General features: G+C 41.8%; 1 protein-coding gene across 2 annotated transcripts in view; it reads left to right on the top strand.

Annotated features, from left to right (window-relative positions):
- Positions 1–17,267, top strand: part of acer3 (alkaline ceramidase 3) — a 188,718-nt gene that overhangs the window by 131,346 nt on the left and 40,105 nt on the right. Inside the window, exons 7-9 of one of the 2 annotated variants that reach the window (XM_048532129.2) lie at positions 5,613–5,671; positions 9,794–9,895; positions 15,612–15,719. In XM_048532129.2, the coding sequence (XP_048388086.1) occupies positions 5,613–5,671; positions 9,794–9,895; positions 15,612–15,719 (269 nt within the window). The remainder of the gene's footprint in view (positions 1–5,612; positions 5,672–9,793; positions 9,896–15,611; positions 15,720–17,267) is intronic. The other variant, XM_048532130.2, reaches the window with a different exon arrangement.

Here is a 17,267-nt window from a genome sequence, read left to right as displayed (position 1 = left end):
GTTCATTGGAGAGCCTGCAGTCACATTAATACATGCTAATCCCACTTGAGACTTACTTTTGTGATATTCAAAAGAAAGTTTGCCATCCTAAAAAGTAATTTAATAAGACTTGACTAAAGCTAGTGAGCTGCATAAGAGCTCAGTGAGTGTACGAACAATGAATGACAAAGCATTCATTTTAAATTATAGTCCCCTAAAGGTCCAAATTAGGATTTGCCTGTCAATTTCGAATTTTGATCCATTCCATGTAGACTGATTGAAAATCTGTATTGTCTGCCTCACTACAGACTTTATAAGAAACACTTTGAACCATTGATATGTATTCATAACTGCCTTCCTGATTGCACCCTGGGTGTGCTGACATCTCGTGAACCACAGCAAGTTACGAAGGCAGCTCATTTGCCCTCAAGGTGATGGCATTTGGGGATGTAGGGCAAAGGCTGACCTGACCAGCATTGCCTAGATCTTGTGAAATCAGAAGTATCAACTGGGAAATCTGAGGTGAAATCTCAATAGTGTTGCAGCTAGCCTTAATTTATCAAGAATAAAACTTCAAAATGAATGTGCCAGTCTGAACTTTTGAGGAACCCAGAGAATAAGGTAGATCATCCATTTATGACAAGCTGGCAGTAATGTTGGTGAGACTCCACCTTCCATGCCTGTGGCATTTCTTGCATAGCCCTAATAAACGGTATTCATTGAAGGGATATGTCAATACAGTAGGAATGACGCATGGCTAGTAGTCCATAGATCGAGAGTTTAAATGCCACTGTTTGATCACTTGAGCTCTGTATTTAAAATCTTAAAGTGGCTTTAGGAAAATGATTGTAAAGCTGTCAGTTTGTTGTAAAAACCCAGTCTGTTGAGCCATGTCAGTGAAAAGAAAGTAGAGTTAAAGTTTCGAGTTCAATCACCCTTCTTCAGATTTCTAGCATCTGCAGATCTTTGTTTTATTTATCTGCTCAGTAATGTCTTGAGGGGAAGGAGGCAGTCCATCATTGTCCGATCTAGTCTGTATGTGACTCCAGACCTGTACCAATCTGATAAACATGAATTTTCGCTCACTTCTGAAACACCAAATAGCTCATGCTTATTAAAGTTAACATATTGAGTATAATCTATATAACGTTTGTGTTCTGAAGTTGTCACACAGGACTTATAGCTAGAATTCTGTTTCTCTGTCCAAGTATACTGGTAGACTGCTGCGATCTCTCAGCATTTTCTGTTTTTGTTTCAGATTTCCAGCATCCTGCTATCTTGCTTTTATTATCTTAACAGTTAGGGGTGTGGAGCAAATGTTGACCTTGTTAGATGTGCCTTGATTCCAAGGTTTTATCTTTTCAAAAAAAAACTGATGACTAGTTATTGGGGCATTTAACTCTGTGTTATAATTGCATGATTGCACATCTATTACAGAATTAACTATATCTTCTCTGCTTGCAGGAGGTATATGTAGGTGCTCGAAAGGTTCAGGTAGTTTTTCTGGCTCTACCATGTAAAGGGAGGGAAGATATTTTTCCTTTGTTCTTTAATAGAATGAGGGCATCACCGGCTAGGCAGCATTTATTATCCATTCCTAATTGCCCAGAGGGCAGTTGGTCTGGAGTCATATGTATGCTAGACTAAGCGAGGATGGCAGTTTCCTTCCCCAAAAGACATTAGTGAACCAGATGGGCTTTTCCTGACAATCGGCAATGGTCATCGTAAGATTCTTAATTCCAGATATTTTTATTGAATTCAGGTTTCATCATCTGCCATCACAGGATTCAAACCCAGGTCCCCAGAGCATTTTTTTGGGTCTCTGGATTAACAGTCCAGGGATAACACCACTAGGCCAACACCTCCCCATATTTCTCTATACAGAACGTGCTCTGATGTTTGCAAAGTGTGATTCTATTTAGGATGCACATGAAAATGGGGGGCAAGTAAGTTTGTACGGTGGGATTTGAAGCAGGCAGCAGTTGTGATGTTGCAGTTGCCTTCAGTGAATCTCTTGAGAGAATGTGGTTGAGTAATTGTTCAGAATTTTAGTTTTTGATCAATGGCCTGTGATTCCTGGGAATCTTCATCAACATCCATTGGAATCGAACTTTGGCATGTTTGCTCAGAGGGGCAGGAGGGTGAAATGATGACTCGGTGGGTATCAGAGAACTGGTGACATAAATGGAATCATATACTTGTAACAGTCAGCATCTTAACTAATAGAGGAGCTTGTACTAGGAAATGGGATTAACGTGCAAATATCATCAATGGACTTTAACCAAAGGTATATCAATAGGTTTTAAAATCCTACACATTAGAATGAAGTAATTATGTATGTATGAAGCACCTCTAATCTGCTTGGAAGTGACTGGCCATTAACCTTTGAGTCTCCTTACGCCCCATTCAACTTCCAACTCTCACCCAGTGCCTTACCACACGCCAAAGTCAACAAAAATAATTAAATAAAATTAGAAACTGCAGTGTAAGAGGTCACCGCAATCAAAATTCTGGAAGCAAACTTTTCGTAGGTGCTGCCAAATTAAAGATGAGTTCAGCCTTCTGTAAGACATTTACTGCATTTAGAGGTATGATTGTAAAGTTTCCAATGCAATTATTATGTTTGGGAAATGCATTCCTGATCAGTATAGATCCAGGAGGAGGGGACAGAGGCAACTCTGGCTTTAGTCACAGCAGCTAATGGCTTGCTTTCTGCAACTAGTTCATCAGTAACTTTCAGATTAATATCTACAAATCTAGCGTTCTATCAAAATCTGAGTTCTGACCTATTTAGTCTGGCACTTTTGATTAGAGTTTGCACATAGTTTGCATACTGTCCCCACTTGAGCTGTAGAAAATCATCCACAGGTAACAAAAGGGGTTATATCTGGATAAAAGATTTTGCAATGTATTGTATTAAGCTGGAGTAATTAGAGTTACAGGCCTTGTGGTGAGAAACAGTTGAGGTGCTTGTGGAATAATTTTGGCTCCTCAATTAAACTTTTGGCTTGTGTGGTGTTTTCCGCAAGTTATTGGGATGTCAATTACACAAAATAAACATTGTCCTAAATTTCAGATGCAGAAGCTATTTTAATGTCACAACAGTAAGCTTATTTCCTGAGTAGTGGATTCATGATGTAAGCCCTCCCCAAATGCTCATTTGAAAGGTTCTTAGAAGAATGGGAGATAGTCTTATTGAAACATTTACAATTTTGTGGGGAATTGACAGGGTAGATTCCAAGAGGATGTTCCCCCTCATAGGGAAATATTGAACTTGGAGCGGGGGTGGTGGGGATGGGGACAGGATGCAGGAGTGATGGTTGGGCAGCAAGCATTTCCATTTAAAAATAAAGAGTCTTCAATTTAAATTGAGGTGAGGAATATTTTTTTCCTTTTGGGGGTTGCCAGTCTCTTGACTCTTCTTTCTTTAGTGAGCAGTGAAGGCTGGGTCGTTCAGCCTTGAACATGTTTAGTTAGATTTTGATCCACAGGGCAGCTGAGTGAAAATGAGGACAAGCAGGAGAATGGAGTTAAGGCCATGATCAAATCAGCCACAGCCTTATTGAATAACAGAACAGGTTGGAGGGGCCAAATGTCCTAGTCCTACTATCTTATGAGCTGTTGTGTTCAAATCAATGTCAACTTTGCCACCAATCTTGATTATCATTGTTCTTTCTAAATTCCAAGTATGTGATTTTTCATAACCCATGTCCAAATTAAACTCCAGGTTTATTACACTCTTCTACACAAGCATCTGATCAGCAGAAATATTTATTTCCCGTTGTTCCTTCCGCAAGATTTAAGCTCAGCGTCGCCTCACTTCTCCTATTGGCCATTCGTTACTATTTTTAATTCAGGCCACAGTTGGACAAGTCTGGTTCCACCTTGATATTTACTGAAAAGCAATATTTGTGACTGTCATGAAGCTATAAAGACATCTAATAATGAGCCTCTTGTCAATGTGTGGGTGTAGACTTTATTTAGCTAGTCTTCATTTCTGAGGTGAAAATCCTCAAATTTGTGATGTAATATGAATTAATATTTTAAATTGCTGGGCGGTCGGAGGGCAAATGGGCTAACTGCAAAGAGGACTGTTGCTGCTTTTGTCATTTTTGTTGATGTTTATGTGACACCTTTTGAGCAACTGATCATCAGTTTCTGTATGCGCTGGGCAAGGGATCCCATTGTGACCTGCCCTCTCAACTTTGTTACTGTGTTCTATGATTGTCCACAGGCTCTTTTATTCTTCAGTTCCTCTCTACAAGACTCTGAATTTTGTTGGGCAGGATTCTAGTTCTACAGGTCTGGGAATCATGATTCATTTTATTTCCTCCCTCCTGTTGCTTGGGGAGGAGCAAGTGGATCTAGTGGTGCTGCTATATATCACCTGAGCAAAAATCAGCACCTTTTACAAGTTACAAATCCCATGACAGTCTACTCACGTATATGACTTTGTACAGCACTGGACAGTGTTTTTACCTACTAAACTATCAAATCGGGCTGAGCTTCCATTTGTCACCTTGCCTTTTAGCATGAGTCTTCTAATTTGTACCAATGAGATTGTAACTGATCTTTTCTAGTTATCGGGACCATTGGTATTTAAGTACACATTTAGGTCATCAGAGCTGCCTTTAAGATCCAAAACACAAAATTGTTTGAGTTATTGCGAATTTAGTGTAAAAAAAATCGTACAAGTGAGCAAAAGAAGATAAGAAATAGGAGCAGGAGTAGACCACCTCCATTGAACCTGTTCTGCCATTCATTTAGATCATTGCTGACCTTTTTGTGGACTCAGTTACACTTAGTTGCCCACTCACCATAACCCTTAACTTGTTTACTGTTCAAAAGTCAATCTATCTTTGCCTTAAAGACATTCGACGAGGTAGCCTCAACTGTTTCACTGGGAAGGGAATTCCACAGATTCCACAACACTTTGGGTAAAGAACTGCTTCCTCAACTCAGTCCTAAATCTGGACCCCTACACATGCTGCAAAATCATAGTGGACCATAGACAGTGCGTTAAAAAGTACAAAAGGGACTTTATATTAATTTCCATTAAATAAAATTGATGTTAAACCGGATTGTTTCCCACTCAAAGAACATCTAGAGAGATTTTGTGCATTAGCTCAGAGGGTATATGAAAGGTAAGGCTTGCCTTGCCGGTAGGAATCACAGTGAGACTGTAACATTGTAAGCCTTCAGGTGCTGAGTCAGTTTGAATTTGATTGGTCTGCACTCTGAATCATTTATTTTGTTCAATAACCTTCCATTTCATTTGGAACCATAAGTTAAAATTCCTTGGGTGGTGCCTTATAATTCTAAAGCAGAATAAGTATTCTGCCAAAATAAACTTGATGTACATGTAAATAAATATGTCATTGTGATATTTATAATAAAGGTGAAAAGTATAAAATTTAAATCTGCTTTTTTCCAGCCAAACACTGATTCTATACCATATACAATGCTAATATAAGTACACGGATTATAAATATTTGTCAAGATTGGTTAAAAGAAATGCATGTTTATTTTTCCCATGTACATTTACCCACTTACAATGATTGTAAAGTCATTTAAGTTGTGAGATGTATTGTGTCCGTTTGATCTTAATATTTCATTCTCTTCCCTCTTTCCAGGTTATGTACGGCTTCCTAGTCGGCTGCCTGGTCTTAAGATCGGTATATGTTGTCACGTGGTAAGTAGTGTTCCATTACAGTACAAACCCTAATGAGAACCTGGGGTTCAAAACTGAAGTTAATGGACTAGTCCAAATTTGCCAAGATTATTAGTAGCCCACAAGGTTGTAATGTGATACCAGGATTTTTATCACTCTCTGGTTGTAAATCTATTATTGGCACAGTGTTGTCAGTTTATTTTGTACTAGGTTTGTACTGCAAACAATTGCATCTGTCATGGTCCAGGCATCATACCTGATGTGCAAATTATGTTGCATTTTCACCTTGTGATTTAGATGTTCATAAAATAGCCCATGTCACAGATGACGGTACATGTCAATCTGAAGTATATATTGGTATGCAGGGCTTTTTCATTGTTTTTATTAAATCTATAGGTTTTTTCCAATCAACAGTATGATTCAGTAATTATGACTAAGTAAGACATGAGCAAATTACTTCTAATTTATATTTAATTCTTTTGACTGCCACATGCAAGCTTCTCTTCAAGCCACTCACCGTCTTGACTTACAGAAATATCACATTCTTTCAGAGCTTTTGGGTCAAAAGCCTGCATTGAGTTCAGTTAGTGATACCAACATTCCATGAGGGAATAAAAAAAAATCTTGACCAGAAGGTACAGGGGCTGGAATACTCTACTTTTTCAAGTGTTCAATTAGCGGAGCATCTTCCTAAATTCCAATTTTCAACTCTATTGAGTTGAATTGAATTAGATTTGTTGTCACCGGTATTCACGTGAGTACAGTGAAAAGTTTATAAGTCATCACCTACGGCGCCATCTTACATACAAAAGTACCTAGGTACAGGATCTTGGTACAGAGAAGTAAAATGAAGAAAACCATGTTTAAAAAGTTAAATATTACACTCCTTCTTACTAAAAAGTAGAAAGACAAAGAAACACACTCAGCAGTTCAACATCACAGTCCATAAGTACTTAGCCATGCTGGGTTCACAGTCCTCACAAGAGCTCGACCTCTTCTCCCGCCACCAGCCATTCCAAACTACCTAATCCCACTCTCACCCCTCCAGCTCAAACTAACTTCTGCCTGACCTATGAAGGCCGAGAACATATACTTTATGACTGGGGTAGTAGGAACTGCAGATGCTGGAGTCTGAGATAACAAGGTGTGAAGCTGAAGGAATACAGTATCAGAGGAGTAGGAAAGCTGACGTTTCAGGTCTGGACCCTTCTTCAGAAATGGGGGAGTAGAACGGGGCTCTGAAATAAATGGAGGTGGGGGGCGCGGTGATAGAAGGTGGATAACGGAGCAGATCGGTGGAGAGAAGACAGGCAGGTCAAGGAGGCGGGCCCTTTTAATGCCGAATGGCTCCTGCTTTATAAGATACCATATCAGTGTAATAAGAAAATGGTTGTTTGGTAATACAAGACTTGAATTTTGCTGAAGAAAGGCATACATTGTCAAAGAGTTTTGGTGTGTACTCTTTAAAGCATTCACAATTCAGCACATTTGCCTAGCTACAAATATTAATGCACAAGACTTTGTTCTTCAGCTGTTTCAACTCAGTAAGATGGATGAGGACCATGCTTTATTTCGTTGATCAAGGCATTGCCTTGAGATTAGATTAGATTTATTTGTCACATGTATTAAGTATATAAATGCACAAGTAGAGTGAAAAGTGCACAAAGTCATCATTCCCAAACCCCATCTCCACAAAGGTGCAAGCACTGCTCCAACCCCTAGGACATCCAGGAAGCCGCCACCGACTGCCCCCTCATCGGCCCTGCTCTCGCTGCCCACTGCCCCCTTACTGACCCGCTGTCACCGCTGAACCGGCCCACACTTGATCTGCCGCCATTGCTCCAGCACATGCTGTAGGACACGGCCCACATGTTAAGCTCCTGCCACACAGTTCTCCGTTGCAACCTGACTCCTTAGGTAGGTAGTTAAAAGGGCAGGAGGTGGCAGCCATAGAATTACTGCAGAGAGGAGAGGGAAGGAGAAAAGAAAAGGAAAAGGAAAGGGAACTGGTGAGCAGAGTGGAGCTCCAAATAGAGCAACTTACACTGCAGCCAATCTACCTGGCTTAAAATTTAAACCAAATTTGGCAATTAACTGTCAGTCAGTATTAACTGCTGCTTGTACACTTACAACATTTGTACCAATCAGAGTCTAGTTTGCCAATCAATCAACACTCTCTTCTCATACAGTGCCAATGCTTTGTTTTCTCTTTACTTTGGTATTTCTTATGAATTGTCCACAATGAGTACAAGATGACCAGCTTTACCAAAATGTTTTTTAGCAGTAAATTAGTGAATTAGATTAGGTCTAATTATACAATTAACATTTTGACTGTTAACAAGGTTCATTTTGTTGAAGGATGTGGGTCATTTTGCTCAGATGGCTGGATGGCCATTTTGTGATGCAGCATGATGCCAACATTACAGGTTCAGTTCCCACACCGGCTGATATTACTATGAAGGTCTTGCTTTCTCAATCTCTCCCCTTGTGAGGTACGGTGACTCTCAGCTGAACCACCACCAGTTGTGTCTCTGTAATGAGGGAGTAACCTATGGTCTGGTAAGATGAGGCAACTTTAGCTTACTTTGGTTAAAGGCCTCTGCCAGTAAGAGAAGATGGACTATTGGGTATATAGGGTTTGCTGAGTTAGTTTAGTGTCAGATATCAAGATTCAATAAACTAAATAGCTACAACACACTTGTGTACCATTTATATTGTCAGCAAAGTTGACAAATCACTATATGTGTTAAACATTGTCTTGTATATTTGAAAAATGGCAAGCATCACATGTGATGTGGTTTTAATCAACAAGCAGTACAGAATCATTAAGGAAGCTATATCATGGAAAGAAATGAAAGCATTATAATCTCTTGTTCTGTAGATAACATTTTTAAACAACCTGTAAAGCCTACAGAGTATCTAACCCAACCAAACTCCTTTAAGCTTGCTGCACTGTTCCAGTTCATTAGATACCTTCACTTTCCAGGGCTGCTCAAATTTGAATAATCAAGAGATATGGATTAAAAGTTTAGTAAGAGCAAGGTAAACAGGGAAGTAGACCATTGTGAGTTAAAGCATTGAACAGACAACATGCATTACTGAGTACAGTTTCAAAAATATTATTTCTTGTAATGTGTGTTTGTTTTTCTTTTTGTTTTGTGTAATTTGGTCATCTTGAACTTTGGCTGGTATTCTCCCACATTCATGCTCTTTAGAGCACTTTGTTCTATGTTTCATTTTAGCATGGGGGTGATTAGAACAGGGTCATTCCACAGGCATATAGTTCCTTCAAAGTTTAATGTTCAAGTATTAGCTTTGGGCTTGAGAAGCACTTTACTGGAAGGGCTACTGGACAAATATTCCTTTGTGGTATCTGTGATGGAAATCAGGAATATTTTATTGTTTTTCTGGTTAAAACAAAATTTCTGAAATGCAATCAGGATATCCATATATAAAATGGAATTTACTGTTGTGGGTGGTTTAAGGTTTCCAGAGAATTTCTTTGACATTGAATCATGTGCCTTGAAATGATTTCAAATTTCATAATATTCAAATCGGTTCTGTATTACTCACCATTTTCTGATGTTGTTAGAAGAGCGGGTTTTAAATTCATAAAAATAATTGCATTTCATTAGAAGATTGTATTGCTACAAAGCCATAATTTGTTCGAAGTTTGTTGATCCCATTATCAATTTGTACAAGTTTTCTGACCTTACTATGATCCTGAAATCTAATAGAAATTTTATGGCATTGTTTGAAAATACTGCTTCTGTTGGAACTGATGTGGCATTGTGAGAGATCCGTATGAGCCTTGGATATTACGATTTGTCAGCTCGGTTCCAACACCCGTGCCTTGAAGAAGTGAATGAACCTAGACCATTGGTTATGGGACAGCTATCTACTGGTTTAATATAGCAGTGATAATTAATCTAATTGAAACTTGTTACTTCAACCAACACCACTAAAACATACTTTTTTTTGATAATTTGTATGTTCATATTTTGTATCGTGCATGTGGTTTGGCTCCCACATTTGATGACCTATAAGTACTAACTGTAAAATACTTTGAACTCTAACAGCGTGAAAGGTGCTACATGGATGTAGGCTCAACAACTTTATGATCTTTTAAAACATCTTTTCCAGGGTTTACCCTTGGCTGAGGCCCCTTGCCTATACATCATTAGGCGTATTTCTGATGGGCTTTATTCTATGGAATGTAGACAACATCTTCTGCAATAATTTGAGGTAAACTTTATCTCTTTCAATTGACTTTAAAATTTTCATCCTTCTTTTCAAATTCCTCCATGTTCTCAGCTCTCCCTCTGTCCTGAAATCTCTCTGCTCCTCTGAAGATTGGTATTCTGTTTCATACATTCATACGGTCATGATTTAGAATACTCTCCCTAAACTTCTCCATCTCAAATTGTATCTCTTCCTTAAAGGCATTCCTTAAAATCTACCTCTTTGCCTTGGCTTTTGGTTCTTGTATCATGTGAGGTTCTATCAAATTTTTCTTTAATCTGTTCTTATGATGCAAGTTGGTGTTTATCAAATGGAACTGAGGATTCGGAGTTTATGTTTGGCATTGGTGCACGGTAAAGCTGCCCCAAGTAGAATTGGAGGACTAAGTATCCATCAAGAAATAAAATTGCATTTTAAATTTGTACCCTAAATACTCATGGTAAAATGAGGACTGTCAACAACATAAGTCACTGAATTAGCGATCCAGAGATCCAAACGACTATCCCGAGAACAGGGATTGAAAGCTGACTGTGGTATGTGATGAAATTTTAATTTAATTCATAAATCTGGAAATAAGAGCTAGTCTTATTGTGTTAATGAAACCATTGTTAATTGTCAGTTTTTAAAAATTTGTTTCATTAATGTCCTTTAGGAAAGGAAAGCTTGCTATCCTCACCTGATGGCCTACATGTGACTCTAGATCTACAGCTATGTCAGTGATTCTAAATGCCTTCTGAAATGGCCTAGCTTGTCACTCAGCTATAGCTAACTGTTATAAAGTTTGAAAATGAACAGGTTACAAGAATAAAGAGCCCTTGCTCCAATTGTACAGGCTTTTGTGAGACCATGCCTGAATTACTATATGTAAGACTATAAAATATAGGAGCAGAATTAGGCCATTCAGCTCATCAGGTCTGTTCCACCGTTCAATCATGGCTGATATGTTTGTCAACCCCATTCTCCTGCCTTCTTCCTGTAACCTTTGATCTCCTTACTAATCAATAATACATCTATCTCTGTCTTAAATACACACAGTGACTTTGCCACACTATGCTGAGTTCCACAGATTCACCGCTCTCTGGCTGAGGGATATAATTTTGGTATTTGAAAAGGAAGGATATACTTGCATTGGAATCAGTACAGTGAACATTACTGGATCACTAACTGGAACTAGGGTTCATCTATAAAGTGAGCAAGATTATTAAGGGACTTAGTTGCAGAAATGTTGTTTCCTTGGCTATGTCATTTAGAACTGGTGCACTATTTTATGCAAAGGACCAAACAGCTTGGACTAAGATGAGAAATACCTTCACTCAAAAGTTTGTGAATGCATCACACTAAACTTTATTCATTCATGGAATGGGGATGCCACTGGCAAGGGCAGAATTTGTTGCCTATCCCTCTTTGTCCTTGAATTGACTGACTTGTTGCCCATTTTAGTGAGTTGTTAAGATTCAGCTACATTGCTGAGTGTCTGCAGTTGCAAGCAGGCCAAACCAGATTCTCTTTTCCAAAGGGCACCAGTGAACCAGATGGGATCCTTTGATCATCATGGTCGTCATTACTGAGTATAGTTTCATGTTCCTGTTTATTAACTGAATTTAAATTCCATCAACTTCCATGCTGGATTTGATCCTGGACCCAGTGCAAAAGCCTGGTGTTTGATAATACCCTTCCACCACTGTCTGCCCAATTTTGTATTAAATACATTGAATATACTTAACGATGGGATAGAAAATTGTCCTTCAGTAATGGACATGGGGTGAGAATGGAAAGAACGCGGAATTGAATCCTAATATCAACTATAACCATAGGTCTTCTGCTTTTATTACTTGTAGTATTGAAAGTAATGGTCACTTACAATAATTAGCAATAAGAACTTAACATCGTTAAGTATATTCAATGTATTTAATACAAAATTGGGCAGACAGTGGTGGAAGGGTATTATCAAACACCAGGCTTTTGCACTGGGTCCAGGATCAAATCCAGCATGGAAGTTGATGGAATTTAAATTCAGTTAATAAACAGGAACATGAAACTATACTCAGTAATGACGACCATGATGATCAAAGGATCCCATCTGGTACACTGGTAGTAGATTTGAGGGTATTTTCCACTCTGAGTTATGATGATCAGGATCGTATTGGCTGAATAGTTGATGGGAAATTTCTCAAAAGATGTCATCAAAAAGAGGGCGAAGAACAACTAATGCATCATGAAAAGGCAAAGAAGTAGAACTGACTGGATATCTCTATCAAGAGAGCTGATACAAACATGATAAGACAAATGGTCACCTTTTGTGTTATGTTGCTACGATATAACTCAAATGTAATTTATAAAGTTTCCTTGAAATTTTTGGACGTTTCTCAGCAAGTTTCTCCCTTCTTGTCCTCCAGTGTCAGTTTGGGTTGAGGTCAGTTTGTTTTGTTGTTGCAGGTACTTCATCCAAGGGGGTTAACTATTCATTTTATAAAGAATATGATCTGCTCATAGGCAATTTTACAAATGTCAGTGAATATTGGAAATACTGAACATATCCATCCTTCCCTAAGGGTGGCCCTTTCAATTAATGGAAGAGTTGATTTTACAGAATAGAGATGGAAAATTGGAAACGGCATGATGAAGTGTTAACTTTATTGCACAAAGATTCTTTTGTGTTGTGGTAGTTGGCCGTATGTACCTGAAAGATTTGGGCTAAACTTTTTTTATTATTTATGAGCATTTATTGCCTGTCCTTAATTACTCAGAGGATAGTCAAGTCTCAGACGCATGTAATTCAGGCAAGGCAGGGATGGCTGATTTCTCTTGCCTAATGGATGTTAGTGAACCAGGTGAGTTCTTATGACAACAAAAACCAAAAGAACTGCAAATGCTGTAAATCAGAAACAAAACAGAAGTTGCTAGAAAAGCTCAAGCAGGTCTGGCAGCATCAGTGAAGAGAAATCAGAGTTAACATTTCTGGTCTGGTGACCCTTCCCCAGAACTGGGCAGCATGTTGGCTCAGTGGTTAGCACTGCTGTCTCACAGTGGCAGGGACCCAGGTTCGATTCCATCCTCTGGCAACTGTCTGCGTGGAGTTTGTATGCTCTCCCTGTGTCTGCGTGGGTTTCCTCTGGGTGCTCCGGTTTCCTCCCACAGCCCAAAAATGTGCAGGTTAGGTGGATTGGCCATGCGAAATTATTCTGTAGCGTTCAGGGATGTGTGGATTAGGTGGGTTATAGGGGGATGGGGATGGGTCTGGGTGGGATGCTTTGAGGGTCAGTGTGCATGTGTTGTGCCAAAGGGCCTGCTTCCACTGTGGGGATTCTGTGATCTATGAATTAAGATTTCACCATCTATTGCGGTGGAATTTAGGTTCATCTCGGCAGAAGATTTGCCTGGAGCAGTCCAATAACATAACCACTATACCATTGCCTCCCCTTAGTCTCCTACTAAGGAGGCTTTTTTTCCCATTGAGTTCATGGCAGTTCTCTGTAGGACAGTTCAACCATACCTATTATACTGTTCCATTCCTGTGACTCTGCAAATTAAATTTCCTTGGTGGCCCATCCAATTCCCTTTTGAAATCATTCACCATCAGTCTGTGTTTTAAAAAGTTCTTCGTCATAGCCACAATCTCTCTCTCTTTAGAGTTGTGCAGCGCAGAAACAGACCCTTTGGTCCGACTCATCTGTGCCGACCAGGCCTCCCAATCTGACCTAGTTCCGTTTACAAGCATTTGGCTCATATCCCTCTCAACCGTGCTAATTATATAAGAATCCAAAAGACTTTTAAATGTTGTAATTGTACCTTCCTCCATTACATCCCCTGGCATCACATTCCACAGATGCACCACCCTCTGTATGTAGAAGTTACCCCTCAGATCCTTTTTAAGTCTTTCCCCTCTCAATTAAACCCATGCACCCTAGTTTTGGACTCCCCCACCCTAGGAAAAAGACCTTGGCTCTTCACCGTATCCATGCTTCTCGTGATTTTATAAACCTCTGCTGTCACACCTGAGCCTCCGCTGCTCCAGGGAAAAAGGCCTGAGCCTATTCAGCCTCCCCCTACAACTCAAGCGCTCCAGTTCCCGCATCATCCTTGTAAATCTTTTCTTCACCCTCTTAATCTAACTACATCCTTCCTATAGAAGCATGACCAGAATTGTACACAACATTCCAAAAGTGGCCTCACCAGTGTCCTCTACAGCCGCAATGACACCCCAGCTCCTATACCCAGTGTTCTGACCAGTGAAGGCAAGTATGCGAAGCCCCTTCTTCACCATCCTGTCTACCTGTGACCCCACTTTCCAGGAACTATGCACTTGCACCCCTCGGTCCCTTTATTTAGCATCACTTTCCGGGGTTCTGCTGTTAACTGTGTAAGTCCTGCCCAGGTTTGCCTTACCAAAATACAGCATCTCATTTTTATCTAAATTAAACTCCTTCTGCTATTCCCTGTCCATTGGCCCATTTGAACAAGGTCACTTTGTACTCTGAGATAATCTTCTTCATAGTTCACTACACTAACAATTTCGGTGTCATCTGCAAACTTCCTAACCATGCCTCCTATATTCACAAACAAATCAGTTATATAAATAACAAAATGTATGGGATCAGCACTGATCCTTCTGGCACACCATTGGTTACAGGCCTCCAGACTGAAAAGCAAACCTATACCTTCACCCTCTGTCTCCTACCATCAAGCTAATTTTATATCCAATTTCTTCCTTCCCCATCCCATCTGCATTTCTTGCCAAAAGCATTTTCTGTGACCATAGTTGTTGTACCACCAAGTAATAGGAGCAGCTTTCTTTTGTATGAAGTAGAAAAAAAGCCATAATCTTGTACACTTCAATAATATCTCCCCTCAATTTCCTTTGTGGTAATGAGAACAACCCCAACTTCTACCTACCATTGTATCGATATAATACCTCATCTCTGGCAGTATTTGGTTGGACCTACTTTTCACTCCACCGTGGATGTGTGCTTCCTAAAATGTGGTGACCAAGCTGAATGCAATACTCCAGTCATAGAGCTTTATAAAACTTCTGGATTAACCTGTTTCTGTACTCAGTGCCTCTAACATACAGCCCAAGATTTCTCTGTTTCGCTAATTGTTCTCTACATCCTGCCCCTCCTACAATAATCGCACATCCACATTCTGACAACCAGATTCCTTGCCTGCTGTCCTTGCATGCTGTTTAGAATGATTAAATTATGAAATCTATAATTGTGGAATAGTTTCAGCAGAAAGAAGGCCATTTAATATATTGTGTCTGTGCCAACTTGCTGTTTCCTTCTACCAAAATGCAACACCTCTGTATTAAAATCCCAAATGTCACTTGTCTATCTGTCCTGTAAGCTTCTTGATGTCCCATTACAATTGGCTCAAATCAAACTAATCTTTCACTGCACTTCCATGTTTTGTATCATGACCACATTTTGAAATTTTAATCTCTCTTTCCATTTCCAAGTTTCTTATATGTATATCCGTTCCTTGGTACTTACTGGAATGTGTGTGGGGTGGATGTTAAGTGGTCTTGGCCAAAAAACTTGAGATGAATCTGTTATTGTAAATTATGGGAATCCTTAATGTGTTGCTTGGCAAAAGAACTCCTGACAACCATTGAACTGCCCTAGTATAAGCTGCTAACTTTTGACATCAAAATTGCTAGTAATGGTAAAATATACCTTTTGGGTGACTTTTGAAATGTAATTAGTATCATTTCTCTCTCAAGGGATATCCGGCAGAAGTTACCATTCCAAATCTTAGGCGCCATGACGCATTTTCATGCTTGGTGGCACATTCTGACAGGCCTGGGCTCCTATTTGCACATTCTGTTCAGGTAGGCATTAAGTCACTATGCTTGGCTGTCTCCCTCCCTCTCTCTCCCTCTCTCTCCCCCCGCCTCTCTCTCCTGCTCTCTCTCTCTCTCTCTCTCTCTCTCTCTCTCTCTCTCTCTCTCTCTCTCTCTCTCTCTCTCTCCCCCGCGCTTGCTCTCGCCCTCTTTCTCTTGCGCGCTCTCTCGCTTGCTCACGCGCGCTCTCACTCTTGCTCTCGCGCTCTCTCTCTCGCGCGTGCTCTCTCTCTCGGGCTCTCTCTCTCGCCCGCTCTCGCGCTTTCGCTCTCTCTCGCTCGCGCTCTAGCTCTCTCTCGCACTCTCACTTGCTCGCTCTCTCTCGCGCTCTCTCTCGCGCTCTCTCTCGCGCTCTCTCTCGCGCGCTCGCGCTCTCTTGCTCGCGCTCTCTTGCTCGCGCTCTCTTGCTCGCGCTCTCTTGCTCGCGCTCTCGCTCTCGCGCTCTCTCGCTCTCTATCTCGCTCTCTGTCGCGCTCGCTCTCTCGCGCGCTCTCTCGCTTGCTCGCTCTCTCTCGCGCTGTCTCTCTCTGTCTCGCCCTTTCTCGCGCTCTCTCTCGCTCGCGCGCTCTCCCTCTCGCGCGCGCTCTCCCTCTCGCGCGCGCTCTCCCTCTCGCGCGCGCTCTCCCTCTCGCGCGCGCTCTCCCTATCGCGCGCGCTCTCCCTCTCGCGCGCGCTCTCCCTCTCGCGCTCTCACGCTCGCTCGCACTCTCTCGCTCGCGCGCTCTTGCTCTCGTGCTCTCTCTCTCGTGCTCTCTCTCGCTCTCTCTCGCTCTCTCTCGCTCTCTCGCTCTCTCTCGCTCTCTCTCGCTCTCTCTCGCGCTCTCGCTCTCTCTCGCTCTCTCTCGCTCTCTCTCGCTCTCTCTCGCTCTCTCTCGCTCTCTCTCGCTCTCTCTCGCGCTCTCGCTCTCTCTCGCTCTCTCTCTCGCTCTCTCTCGCTCTCTCTCTCGCTCTCTGTCGCGCTCTCTCGCTCTCTGTCGCGCTCTCTCGCTCTCTGTCGCGCTCTCTCTCTCTCGCGCTCGCTCTCTCTCGCGCTCGCTCTCATGCTCTCGCTTTCTCGCGCTCTCTCTCTCGCGCGCTCTCTCGCGCGCTCTCTCTCGCGCACTCTCTCGCTTGCTCGCTCTCTCTCGCGCTGTCTCTCTCTGTCTCGCCCTTTCGCGCGCTCTCTTGCTCTCGCTTTCACGCGCTCTCTCTCGCGCGCGCTCTCTCTCTCGCGCGCTCTCTCTCTCGCGCGCTCTCTCTCTCGCGTGCTGTCTCTCTCGCGCGCTGTCTCTCCCTGTCTCGCCCTCTCGCGCGCTCACGCCCTCTCGCGCGCTCACGCCCTCTCGCGCGCTCTCGCCCTCTCGCGCGCTCTCGCCCTCTCGCGCGCTCTCTCCCTCTCGCGCGCTCTCTCCCTCTCGCGCGCTCTCTCGCTCGCGCGCTCTTGCTCTCGTGCTCTCTCTCTCGCTCTCTCTCGCTCTCTCTCGCTCTCTCTCGCTCTCTCTCGCTCGCTCTCGCGCTCTCGCGCTCTCGCGCTCTCGCTCTCTCGCTCTCTCGCTC

Source organism: Stegostoma tigrinum, chromosome 6 (genome assembly GCF_030684315.1).
Source record: "Stegostoma tigrinum isolate sSteTig4 chromosome 6, sSteTig4.hap1, whole genome shotgun sequence".
NCBI lineage: Eukaryota > Metazoa > Chordata > Chondrichthyes > Orectolobiformes > Stegostomatidae > Stegostoma > Stegostoma tigrinum.
Note: the sequence above shows the minus strand (reverse complement) of the source record. Positions and strands in the feature narration are given on the sequence as shown.